This window comes from Vitis vinifera, chromosome 4 (assembly GCF_030704535.1).
Source record: "Vitis vinifera cultivar Pinot Noir 40024 chromosome 4, ASM3070453v1".
Taxonomy (NCBI): Eukaryota; Viridiplantae; Streptophyta; class Magnoliopsida; order Vitales; family Vitaceae; genus Vitis; species Vitis vinifera.
This window is the reverse complement of record NC_081808.1, coordinates 25,369,929-25,383,969: the sequence shown is the minus strand read 5'-3', so window position 1 is coordinate 25,383,969 and position 14,041 is coordinate 25,369,929. Positions and strand designations below refer to the sequence as shown.

Here is a 14,041-nt window from a genome sequence, read left to right as displayed (position 1 = left end):
TGATGCCGTTCTCAATCAAGGATGCCCTCATTAGTTGGAGGGGTGCTTTTGTAGGGAAGAAGAGGAAGAAGGCTCGGAAAACTGCGCCTTTGTGTCTATTTTGGACCTTATGGAAGGAGAGAAATCAAAGAGCTTTTGAAGATTCTGAACTAACAGACCACGTGATTTTACGCTCCTTCGTGTACATGTTTTTAGAGTGAGTTAGGGCACATATAGAGTCTACTTCTTTGTCTCTTTTAGATTTCATATATTGGTCGGGTTGTAAGTGAAGCGAGGGTGTTGGTTTTTTGTCTATCCCTTTTTTTTTTGGCCTTGTATACGTCGTGTATACTTTAGGCGCTTTTAATACAATTGCTTTACTTATAAAAAAAAATGCTTCCTTGGCCCTGTAGTGGCATGGATGTTTTTGTTGGTAGTTTGAACTGTAATTTTGAATTGCGGGTTGAGAGAGCTAAATCCCATGGGGTTCTAGATTAAAAATTTCATGTTCAGCACACACCCTGAACCTTGAAGTTCATCAATTGTTTTCCAAAATCATTAGGTTAACCCTAGCTCCCTATCCATTTTGCTGCTTACATTATTTTGTCATTACTTGAACTACATATTCCCAAACATTGATAAAAATTTTTATGGTTCTTGTTGTCAAAATATTGTATGAATGACCGAATACCTTGGCCTTGAGTTTTGTATATTATATATAGACTTTACAAGGATGCTTTACATGGAAAGCAAATAAAAGCAAATAAATTCCAGCATGATTCTAGCCCTATACATGTAAACTATAATCTGTCAAATAATATATGCTAACTGTACAAAATAATAAATGAAGAAATAAGGAAACAATTGTGGGCTAAAATAAGGAAAGAAGGGTGGGCTAAATTAAGGAAGGAAGTGTGGACAACAAGTGTGGGCTAAAATAAGGAAGGAAGTGTGACAGCAAAGCTGTGCTTTGATAGCTGTCCTTTGACCAGCAAAACTGTCCTAGTGTGGACAGCAAAGCTGTCCTTTAACAAAAGCTGTCCTTTGACAGCCCCCCTCAAATTGATGCAGGTTGATCAACAAGCATCAATTTGCTACTTAGCAAGCAATGTCGATGACGAGGGAGAGCCTTGGTGAAGATATCAACAATTTGTAAGTCGGTGGAAATATGTGGAAGAGTGATAACACGAGCTTCAAAGGCTTCACGGATAGAGTGACAGTCCACTTCAATATGCTTTGTGCGCTCATGATAGACAGGATTGGCCGTGATCTGAATAGCGCTTGTATTATCGGCATGGAGAGGTGTAGGATCGGTCTCAGAAAAATCTAACTCCGCAAGCATACCTCGAAGCCAAATGATTTTAGAACAAGCAAGAGACATCGCCCGATACTCAGATTCCGTAGATGACTTAGAGACTCTGTCTTGCTTCTTACTTTTCCAAGATATCAATGCATCTCCTAAGAACACACACCAACCAGTGATGGAGCGACGGGTATCCGCACAACCTGCCCAATCAGCATCACTATAAGCAGCAAGGCGAGTAGAATTGCCTGCAGGGAAGAACAAGCCACGAGTAGAAGTGCCTTGAACATAGCGTATGATCCTACGAACAGCAGCCAAATGAAGATGACGAGGAGTCTGAAGGAACTGGCTGACTTGCTGTACAGCAAAAGAAATGTCCGGTCTAGTAATGGTGAGATAAACAAGGCTACCCACCAACTTCCTGTATAAATTGGGATCAGCAAGTAAGTCGCCCTCCTCTTTGCGAAGCTTGACATTTAATTCCATGGGAGTATCAACAGAAGTAGCCCCTTGTAGACCAGCTGTAGCCACCAAGTCACTCGCATACTTATGTTGATTGAGGGAAATACCAGAGGGACTATGATGCACCTCAAGACCAAGAAAATATGTGAGAGGTCCAAGATCTTTCATATGAAAGGACTCGGAGAGATGAGTTTTGAGCTGACCAAGTAAAGCAGAATCGGAACCAGTGATCACAATATCATCAACATAAACCAAAAGAACAACAATACCCATGTCTGATTTCCGAAGAAACAAGGAAGTGTCATACTTGCTCTGCCTGAATGAAAATTGTAATAAAGTGGTGCGGAATTTCTCAAACCAGGCCCTCGGGGCCTGTTTGAGACCATAAAGAGAGCGACGAAGCTTACACACATGTGAAGTCGGAGAGGGAAACAATCCCGGGGGTGGCTTCATATAAATACACTCTTTAAGATCCCCATGAAGAAAAGCATTTTTTACATCCATCTGATGTAATGGCCAATCACTGGAAGCAGCAAGAGCTAGAATCGTACGAACAGTAGTCATTTTAGCCACAGGAGCAAAGGTCTCTTCATAATTGACACCATATTCCTGATTATTCCCAAGTGCAACAAGCCGAGCTTTGTAACGATCCAAACTTCCATCAGATCGGACCTTGACTGAGTAAACCCATTTGCAACCCAGAGGAACAATAGTGGGAGGACAGGGCTCAATGTCCCAAGTGTGATTGGCCTCTAGAGCGGCAATTTCTTCCTGCATAGCTTGTCGCCAACAATCATGCTTAGCAGCATGTGAGTAGCATGTGGGAATATCAAATTTGGACAATGCAGCAGTAAGGGCTGAAATAGAATTGCCAGAACTGGAAGAGGGAAATCCATACCTATTCGGAGGTACAGACACTCGAGAAGAGCGACGTACTGAAGGTGCTGCAACTGACTGCATCTGGAGCGTGGTAGGATCAGATATCGGGTGAGCCACCGAAAGAGACTGTGGGCGGGAGCGTCTCGTATACACAATACCTGGTTGAAAGCGAGAACTGACTGGATGAAGATCTGAGAACTGTTGCTCAAAGGAGGGAAGGACCACAGTAGAAGAGGATGACACAGTAGAAGAGGATACAGGAAAGAAATGTTGATTTTCAAAGAAAATAACATTCCTAGAAATACGTGTACGATGTAATGTAGGATCATAGCAAACAAATCCCTTTTGACACATATTATATCCCAAGAAAGCACATCGAACAGATTGAGCAGATAATTTATGTCGCTCATGGGGAGGTAAATGAACAAAGCATACACAACCAAAAATACGAAGGTGATCATAACTAGGTTGCTTAGCAAATAAGCGGAAATAGGGAGACTCCATATGTAGGACTTGAGAAGGTAAACGATTAATCAAGTGAGTAGCAGTTTTTAGAGCCTCTACCCAAAACATGGATGGAACAGAAGATTCTAACAAGAGAGTACGTACCACATCTAAAAGATGACGATTTTTGCGTTCGGCAACTCCATTTTGTTGAGGAGTAGAGGGACATGAACGTTGATGAATAATACCCTTAGAAGCCAAGAATGCTTGAAACTCAGTAGACAAATACTCACCACCAGAATCTGTGCGTAATGTCTTAATAGAAGTAGAAAATTGATTGTCAACATACGCTAAAAACTCAGTGAAAGTACGAAAGACCTCAGATTTAGAGCGAAGAAAGTAGACCCAAGTAAATCTGCTATGATCATCAATGAAAGTCACATAATATTTAAATTTCTCATGTGAACTAACCGGGGAAGGTCCCCAAACATCACTATGGATAAGATCAAAGCAGTGAGATGCTCTACTTGCATGCAAAGGGAAGGGAAGAGTTTTACTTTTACCAAGTTTGCAAGAATCACACTCAAGAGATAAAGAATAACGATCCTTATTACCAGGTAAATCAGAGTTCAATACATGAGATAAGATTTGAGTATTGGGATGGCCTAAACGATGATGCCACACCATACTAAGATCTGAAACATTATTACAAGCAAAAGACTTAATAGAAGAACGTGGAGAAAAATCTGGAACAGGTAAAAATAGTGGAAACAAGCGCCCCACTTTAGGTCCCTTCGCGATCGGCTTCCCTGTTACCTGGTCCTGCACAACACAACCATTACCAGAAAAATTAACAGCACAATTGTTATCAACTAATTGGCCAACAGAAATAAGATTCGTGGAAAGCTGAGGGGCAAGAAACACATCAGTGAACTTAGAAGAGGCATCGCCGATAGCAGCTATGGGCAAAGAGCTGCCATTGGCAGTCTGAATGGAAGATTGACCAGCGTAGGGCCGAACATGACACAAAGCGGTGGGATTATTAGTCATGTGATTAGAGGCCCCCGAGTCCACGTACCAGAGTTTAGTAGAATTGTTACCTTGAAACCCCATTGCTGATAATGCTGAAATTAATATCCGTTGCACCATTTCTGGGGTGCAGTAATCTGGTGCAGGAGGTGCAGGAACAGAGCACGCAGCTGAAGGAGAGTCGTGTGTTGCTACAGGAGGGACAATAACCGAAGTCTGAAATGCTTGGGCCTGACGATTCTGGGGGCGAATACGACATTCTTTGATAATGTGACCTTTCTTCTTGCAATAAGAACAAAACTTCTTAGGGCAAGTGGCAGCAATATGCCCATATTCCTTGCAGCAAAAACACTGCAAGTTTTTAGAATGCATAGGTGGTCCGCGTCCTTGGGCAGCATAAGCTACAGTTGTCATCCCAGAACTGCCATGAGATTGCTCCAAAATAGCTTGAGTACTAAGGCGTTGCTCTTCGCGAAGTAACTCACCAAAACAAATATCAAGAGAGGGAACAGGAGATCTATTCAGTAAAGAGGAGCGAACAGATTCATATTCCGGACGTAGTTTCATAAGAAACTGATCACGCCGGGTAGTCGCGTGAATAGTCTGAATAGTTGAGAGAGCGACAATAGGAACATCCGCTGTAACCAAATCAGCATATTCATGCCAAAGAGTCAGAAATGCCGAGTAGTAGTCCTGGATGGAAAGACTACCATGTTGAAACATGGCAATCGCATGTTCTAATTGAAAGCGACGAGCATCGTTATCCTGATGATAAACTTTCTTCAAATAAGCGCACATAGATTGAGCGGAGCGATGGGGCCGCAAGTGGGTGACAATATGAGGCTCCACTGAACCAAGAAGCCAAGACATGATGCGTGCATCAAGCACAGCCCATGAATGAGAAGTCCCAACATCCTGAGATTTGTCAAAAGTGGATGGTTTTTCAACATCCGTGCCATCAATATGACCCCAAACGTCTTTTCCCTTGAGAAAAAGTTCAAACTGAAATGCCCAGGTAGAATAATTTGTGCCTGTAAACTTAACACACAACGGTGCGGAATCCATAGAAAATAAATAGAACCCGAGACAAAAGGATGGACCAAAAAAATCCCAGAAGAAAACTGACCCACGATAGCCACAGAAATACTGAGAAAAATGGTTGTGGTTGGGTGCAGCACGGATCAACACAGACTTGACCGAAAGACACGAGAGGCACCTCCGAAACCGAAAAGACAGAAAAGAATTTGAGGGAAGAAAAATTAGCAACCTTGCTCTGATACCATGTCAAAATATTGTATGAATGACCGAATACCTTGGCCTTGAGTTTTGTATATTATATATAGACTTTACAAGGATGCTTTACATGGAAAGCAAATAAAAGCAAATAAATTCCAGCATGATTCTAGCCCTATACATGTAAACTATAATCTGTCAAATAATATATGCTAACTGTACAAAATAATAAATGAAGAAATAAGGAAACAATTGTGGGCTAAAATAAGGAAAGAAGGGTGGGCTAAATTAAGGAAGGAAGTGTGGACAACAAGTGTGGGCTAAAATAAGGAAGGAAGTGTGACAGCAAAGCTGTGCTTTGATAGCTGTCCTAGTGTGGACAGCAAAGCTGTCCTTTAACAAAAGCTGTCCTTTGACACTTGTCACAACATTAATCTGTAAATCATTAATTTTTATTCATATAGAAGTCTAAAAGGATATTCTATTTGTTTTAGTGTGTGTCTGTGTGTGTGTGTATTCTAAAACCTTTTAAAAGCTTTAGTTCACTTTAAGTATATCTTTAATAGCATTGTGTTGAAAAAGTTTCCCTCTCGTTATTTAGTGTTTGTTATGATAACTATGAACAATGATACTCTTGCATTTTTCACCATTTGAAGCGACTAGTATAAATATAAAACATAAAGTGTGAATAAATAAAAAAATTAAATTGAGATGCTATACACTATAATATCCTTTTCCTTGTTTCTCTTTTTTTTTCATCCTTGTCTCTCTCTCTTTTTGTTATTTAGTATTCTTTAGTGTTGGCATCTTCCTTCTAAATTTAGTTTTGATTTGAGTCTAATTGTGTTCAAGTCCTCAGATCCATCCCCCTTGAGCTTGAAGAGATTGCAATTAAAGTCTTCATTAAGATATCTATGTGATTTTGTTTTCAAGCACACTTGAGGGAATGCAAGTGACCTAGGGACTGAGCTTTTGATGAGAAAAATTGAGAATGATTTTTGCACTAGTTTGAAAAATTGCTTTATTTCATTAGAATGCGTTTTTGCAAAAGTCTAGGCCTAGGATAATTGACCATAGCTTAAAAATTGCATGTTTGCACTTAACCCCATCTGTTTTAGATACGAGATCTTGGTCTTTATCTTCTTCAGGGTTATTTACAGTCAAATCTTTCTTTCTAGCCTTCTCCCACCTTTCTAATTCTTCTCCAGCTTTCCCTACTAATTTTGTTTGGAAATCTCAAGTCCCTTTTAAGGTCAAGTTCTTTGTCTGGTTAGTGGCACACAAGAAGGTAAATACTAATGACTTGCTATAGTTGAGAAGATCTTACAAAGCTCTCAGTCCTGATATTTGAAAGTTGTGTATGAAGCATGAAGAATCAACAAATCATCTCTTCTTACATTATCCTTTGACGATGGGGTTGTGACACAAATTATTTCGAATAACCAAGATGGATTGGTCCACTTTAGGAGCATTTTTGACATGTTGACCATTAATTATAAGGGTTTGGGAAGATCTAAGCGAAGCCTAGTATTGTGGCAAGCCGCATGTATTGCTTTAATTTGGGTTGTGTGGTGGGAAAGAAATGCTAGGGTATTTGAGGATAAGGCAAGGAATTCATAAGCTCTATGGGATACTATTCACTTCCTTACTTCTTTTTGGGCTTCTTGCACCATGATTTTTAAGGGTATTTCCCTTAATGTGGTTCAACTAGGTTGGGTAGCGGTGTGTAGCTAGAAGGGTGTGGACTAGTAAGGAGAGATTGTTTTGTGTAATTACTAAATAACTTTTTGCTTTTGGTATTCGATATGTTTAGCTCTCTTTTGTGGGAGGATTCCTCATCCTTCTTTTATACTTCTTAAATCCTATTTCAATATATTTCATTGTTGTTTCCTATCAAAAAAAAAAAAACAAAAGTTTGATTGAGGCAGCACCTTGATTGATTGTAGTGAAAATTTGAACTTTGATCAATCAAGGGGGTACCTTGGCTGATTGACAGTGGTATCTGCAATGTTGAAAAATTTGTTTAACTTGTTTTAAATGTATTTTTAGGAGTCCTACCTTTTTAATTGTCTTTAAATATAAATACAAGATGTAATGAAATTTCTTAAACAACTGTTCTCTACCATTACAGTCGATGGAACCTTTGAAGAACTTCTCAATCAGATGAACCCACATTTCTTTGATTTTGGAAACTGAAACCCTCATAGCTTTACTCTTTGTCAATTGCTTAACTTTTAGGGAAGTTGGTAGCCTGGTATCTATTTATCTACTGCTGCAACCAATAGATACCAAACTACTTTCCCAAAATAGTATTTAGGCTCACAATGTATATTAGGCCTACACCCTCCTTTACATGTAGCTGATATCGACATATGGAGGGCTAACAAGAACTTTAGAAATATTGAAGTCATCACTGTACAAATGATGATATCAACACTTTTTTTTTTTTTTTTCCCATCACCAGGTTTATCATCTTGAGGAAAATCTTTTTATTTTTATTTTTTATTTGATAACTGAAGAAACTTTCATGGCCGAATCCTTTGGATTCTCCATAGGGACCCAAACCTTGAGGGGACTCTGTAAATGTAATTTTCTACTAAGAGTTCTGTCTCTAATATAACTCTTAAGGCCTGTTTGGCAAGATCTGATTTTGAGTTTGCTGCATGTTAACATATGCTTTTGTTGAATTTCTTTTTTGGGGGTCGATGCCTCTAGGAGATTATGGTCCTTTGGAATTAAAATAATTGATTTTTCCCATGCTTGAAGTTTGTTAACTGGCATTTTCAGGCTGTATTTTCTTGGATTTGCTTACTGCAAAAGTTTTTTTAACACAAACACATACATGCACACATATTTGTGAGTATGAAAAGAAATAAATTAAAATATTTCTAAAATATTTCCCACAATCTCTCCTATGATCTGTCATGCATTTTTTTTCTGAAATATCTCCTATGATGTCTCCCATAATCATTCCTACAAATTTTCCTATGATCTCAAAACTCCCCCTCAAGTTGGAGAGTAGATATTAATAAGTCCTAACTTGTCACAAATAGAATCAAGGGCTTCTTTTGGAAGGGCTTTGGTAAAAATATTCATTAGGTGGATCTTAGATGATATAATGGAGTGACAATTTTCTTTGACTCTATTTTTGAGCCAATGGAATGATAATATACTTTGATATGTTTTGTCCTTTCATGAAAAATAGGATAGCTAGCAATATGGATGGTTGCTTGATTGTCTTAGACTCTCAATCGAGAGACAAATACAATACTGGTATGCTAATTTCTTGCAAATGGGTTTTTAACTAAGTTAATTCACATAATGTATGTGCCATTGCCCAATACTCCGCCTTTGTGCTGTGTGGAAAGAAAGAAATAGGATAGTGTTCGACAATGAAGAGTTTTCAATACATAGGTTGAAGTATACTTTTGTGTGTAGTTTATGGTCTTGGACAAAGTTGTATATAGATGTTGACCCTTTATCTTTAATCGATTTTTTTGATTGGTTGGACTCTAGGTGAGGGCATGTGAGGTTTTTGTTTTCCCTCCTGTTTTGCTCTTTTTAGCCTTTTGGCACCTATTGTATACTTTTTGTATGCCTTAGGTTGCCCTCCGGGCTTCCATTTTCAGATTAATTTATTCTCTTCTGTGGTTACCAATACAAAAAATTTAGGTGAATTAATTCGTCTAGGGAAATAGCCAATTTCCATTGACCTAGGTTGACTTAACTTTGTTTTCCTAAAGAATTACTTTAACTTCTGTTTTAAGGAATTTTAGCCTATTCTTTTTCTAGCATCCAACCATCCAAAATTTATTTACCCTTTTATTAAGATTAATTCTTCTATACAATAAATGCACAATCTTTATAAAAGAAAACTTATTATACATGGAAACTGCATAGATGCCCATGTAAAATTCACCTATGTTCAATACTGCACCAAAAACACCTTTGCAACCTATAGGCTCTTAAAAAAATATCTACCACTTCTGAACATCTCATTATTTTCCAATCTCAAAACACACTACATAAATTCTCATAACCACATTGTACTATTCTAAATGTTTCCCCACAATAATCATGTAGTCTTCAAATGTAATGCCCTATGGATTCACCACCAACAACAAAATACCCATGGGTGTGAGATTTGGTCCCACCACTACAATTCTTTTTTTCTTTGTTTTTTTGATACTATTTGAAAATAAAAATTATGTCTACATGATATTTCCACTATATCCAAACTTTCATCTTAGGGTTAATTTCTTCTCAAATCCTAATCAAAATAACTCTAGGTTTAGGATTTCTTAATTCTAGATTCTCTTAAACACCAATTTATTTATTTACATATTTTTATATTAATTGGTTTTTTCTCTTTAAAACTAAAATAACAATTGCATTATAAGGGAAGGATTTTTTTTTTTTTTTTTAGAATTCTTACCTTGAAGTTCTCTGAAAAGGGAAAAATATCCCTCCCCCCTTCACTTTGGATTTGAAATCCTAACTTCTCTCTATCCTTTGTTTTCTACAATGTCTGAAAGAGTTTTAATAATTTTTTAAAACATATTTTAGGGTTTTAATATTATTATTATTATGATTATTATGTTTTTTTTTCTTCTCACCTACAATCCAAAATTTAAGCCCATAGAGATTTAAACTCATGGGGCTTAAAATTTAAGCCTATGGGCCAAAAATTATATTTTTTGGGCTAACTTAACCCTTGGGCATTACATAAGATATAATGCATTGGAAGATACAACAGGATGGACTAGACAATACATTATGTCGTGTGATATGAAGTCCAATTTGTGATACATATCATGATACTAATCAATTCTTTTCAAAATCAATAGATATCTTGTTTATATTGAGCAATTTCCTTTGCGTTTCTATTTATCAACCCATACTTATTAGTTTCCTATTAAAATCAATATGTGTCACACCATCTTCAAAATCCTTATATATTGCATATCATGTGATACGAACTATCATGGTTAAAGCATGTAGAAGTAAGAACTTTTATGACAAATCCATTTGATCTTGATTTGTGTGTGTGTTTTTGTATGTTATATATTGTTTCTTATACATCACAAACTGATATCTTTTTTTCTTTTTTCTTTTCTTTTCTTTTTGTGTATAGTTTCTTCATTTGAGGCCCTATAACCATGCCTATTCCCAATGATCTCAAAAAGTTATCTGGTTGATCCCTTTTTCATGAGAAGTGATTAACTGTATGGTATCAGGTGATATATGGGGACACAGATTCAGTTATGGTGCTTTTTGGCGTGTCTACAGTGGAAGCAGCAATGAACTTGGGTAGAGAGGCAGCAGAATATATCAGTGGAACTTTCATGAAGGTAAGATCTTTTTACCTAAGCCCTAGATCTTTTATTTTATGGTTACATCTAGGATCCTTATTAGTTTAATGCAAAATTCTAGCTTCTAAGATTAACTCTTTCAGTGACTACCATATAATTCTTTCCAAGTCAGAACAACTAGAGGCAACTTGCACAGAGTATTTGAGATAAGGCAATTATGCTTTTATGTCTCTATAAACTTTGACCTTTAGCTAATTGGTCTGAGTTCCTAACTAGTAAAACTAAAGGAATGAATAATTTCTCCCCATGTCTTAATTCTTTAAAGGGTAGTACATATTATATACATGCAAGGGTTGACTAGGTTATAGCTAATTTAGGACTGAATCAGGGAACCTAATTATTAGGTAGATTTCCAGAGAAGAAATTTCAAGGGAATAGACGAAGTGTTGGAGGTTGGGTTGGCAGATGAAATAGTTTCAGAGATTTCTGACATTCTTGGGAATTCCTAGGATTTGAGAAGAGGAGATGGCAGATTTAAATCCTAGGAAAAAGGGACTCATGTAAGGCTTAGCAATTAAGGCTAAAAAGACCAAAGAAAAAATGGCAATGGAGGCCGCCTAGAAGAAGGTAGCACAGACTGATACCATTAAGTAGTGAATAATTTCTCACTATGTCTAAATTTAGGACTGAATCAGGGAACCTAATTATTAGGCAGATTTCTAGGAAATAAACAAGGGAAAGAAATAAAACATACAACCGTATAAAATCAATTACAATATTTATAAACCAATTATCACCAATAAGATCTAGAAATAAGTTGTCAAATCTTCCAAGAACCTTCCAATATTGTCAGTCCATCTCAATATATTGAATTTTATTTTGAACTTTGATTCAATCTTATGCAGCTGATGAAACTTGGAAGCACATGTTTTGATAAATTTGTCTATAAAACCATCATCTTTTGACTTGAGAGAACTTTTTTGTGACTTTGTAGAGACTTTCATTTCCTCTCTGTTTATGTTCATAAATGATCAAGGGTTTTTTTTTTATTATTATTTTTTGGTATTTCTTTTGTGAAGCCCATCAAACTAGAGTTCGAGAAAGTTTATTATCCATATCTACTGATTAGCAAGAAAAGATATGCTGGTTTGTTATGGACAAACCCAGACAAGTTCGACAAAATGGATACGAAAGGTAGACAGCAGATAGCTCAGTCTTTTGAGTTTTTGTATGTTTCTCAACGGTCTTTTCTAACTATCACTCATCATTAACAGGCATTGAAACTGTTCGAAGAGACAATTGTCTATTGGTTAAAAATCTGGTAAAGGAATGCCTCCACAAAATACTAATTGACAGGGACATTCCTGGTGCAGTTCAGTATGTCAAGAATACAATTGCAGATCTTCTCATGAACCGCATGGATTTGTCACTTTTGGTTATTACTAAGGTGGAAAAAGAATCTTGGTTAAATTGTGCCATTACTTTATTTTTATACTTTTCTTTCTTGATTGTTTTAAAGTTATAAGAATCCTTGTTCTGACCCCATTTCATTGTGGGATAACTATGAACTTTGTACCTGCACTAACAAGTACAGTTTAGCAGGGTTTGACAAAGACTGGAGATGATTATGAAGTAAAGGCAGCTCATGTTGAACTTGCTGAACGCATGCGCAAGGTTAGTGTTATTTCATTAATTTCATCATTTCATAATTTAACCATTGCCCATTTAGTTGCACATTCCAATCACATATTTCATGTACTTCTATGTCCATTTCGTATGAGCTTGAGGTGCCTCAAATGACAAGTTCAGGATGTTCAGCTATGATTTTCCATGACTTTTAAGTTGATATGGGTTAATGTAAAGAACATCATCATTTTCAAGTGCATGAACTACATTTATATCTAAAGAATTTACATGATTGAGTAGCATAATTCCTGCAGAGCTTTCATTTGATTATTTTGTTCATTTTAAGTAATGCTGTTTTGATTCTATTCGTTTAACTTTGGTTTGCAATGATTAACAGCATTCTTGTGGTAGATATTTCTTTGAACTCCAAAGAAATAAATTGTGCATGTATGATATGAACTGCAATTGTGTAATATGCGTCTGATCGTGTACTCTTAAGTGGTGACGGATGGTTCTTAATTGGATAGGATGTTAGCCAGGGGGAGGGAGGTATTGAGGTTTGAGAGAAGCCGAGCAGGGAGGAAGGGGGAGGAAGCAAGTTGGCAATGCATTCAAGGGGGGCAGAGCTTCAGGGAGCAACTAGGAGATAACTCTTGAAAATGGGCTTAAGAGTTTTGAAGTTTCTTGAGTCTGTCTGGTTGTATTTTCAAATGAGCTATTGACCCTTTCTATAGAGGCTGAAGGTAGAGTTCTATTGGTTATTGATGGGAGGCCTTTAACCCATTGTTAGGCTAGGAGGGTTCAGTTGCCATAGGATTAGGTCTAACCAATAGAGGGTGGCTTGTAAGTATAGGGGCTTAGATCTGCCATGTGTCGGCCCTTGTCTTTGCAGTGTATATGTTTTGGTGACGTGAGACATTGATTGTGATGGGTCCCTTGGTAGTGATGAGTTCTTTCATGGCAATGGGACACCCTCCTCTCAATCCATTCGAAACAGTTTTAAAGTATACACAACCTATCTCATCTCAATGGACATCTAGTTCCATCCACCAAATCAAGACTGTTGACTAGTTCAAACACTGGATGGTAGGAGGGCTAAACCTCCCACTGAGGTGCATCAAATTTATGTAGAAATCTTTTAGCCCTGCTCCAGACTTTATAATAGTACTAGCACATCATTCCCAAGTGAGATGTTTTTAGGGAGCAGTGGAAATAAAGCGGGGTGGTCACAAGGAGGAGTAAACTTGGAGGGGACTGACTTCACATAGGAGCAGCTGTACATTAACACCACCCCCATGGGGGAATGGGGTTGCTGTTGTATCAACTCCTACCTTGTCTCTTTAAGGTGTGTCTACATCACTGCCATGGGGAGTGGGTTTTCAAGTCAATACCCACCTAGTCCATGGGAGCCTTCTCAATAGTCTTGTGTTGGGGGTTCATATTGACACCCTCTTCATTTGCCAAGTTGGTTACCACACCCCCTCCACTAGAGGTGATAGGAACTCCCTTAGCATCTATTGTAGGGGAATGTCCACATTTTATGGCTATCCAACAAGGAGAGAATGGCCAAGCCAAGCATGAGTTTCAGCTTAAAACAAGGATGCATGGAGATATTAGGGTAGAGTGCTCATATGGGGATGCAAGACATGGGTTCTGTAAATTAAGACTTGGTTGGTATGTGTGGCACTATGCCACTGGCCATTTTCTGATGCATTAAAGGCAATTTAATGGAAAGTTAAAGGTTATTGCATTGAAACACATGATGAACATGTAT

General features: G+C 37.5%; 1 protein-coding gene across 4 annotated transcripts in view; it reads left to right on the top strand.

Annotated features, from left to right (window-relative positions):
* Nucleotides 1-14,041, top strand: part of LOC100246530 (DNA polymerase delta catalytic subunit) — a 65,881-nt gene that overhangs the window by 27,660 nt on the left and 24,180 nt on the right. For all 4 annotated transcript variants that reach the window (XM_010651045.3, XM_002264349.4, XM_059736546.1 and 1 more), the window contains exons 21-24: nucleotides 10,567-10,680; nucleotides 11,721-11,835; nucleotides 11,916-12,088; nucleotides 12,244-12,315. In XM_010651045.3, coding sequence (XP_010649347.1) covers nucleotides 10,567-10,680; nucleotides 11,721-11,835; nucleotides 11,916-12,088; nucleotides 12,244-12,315 — 474 coding nt within the window. The remainder of the gene's footprint in view (nucleotides 1-10,566; nucleotides 10,681-11,720; nucleotides 11,836-11,915; nucleotides 12,089-12,243; nucleotides 12,316-14,041) is intronic.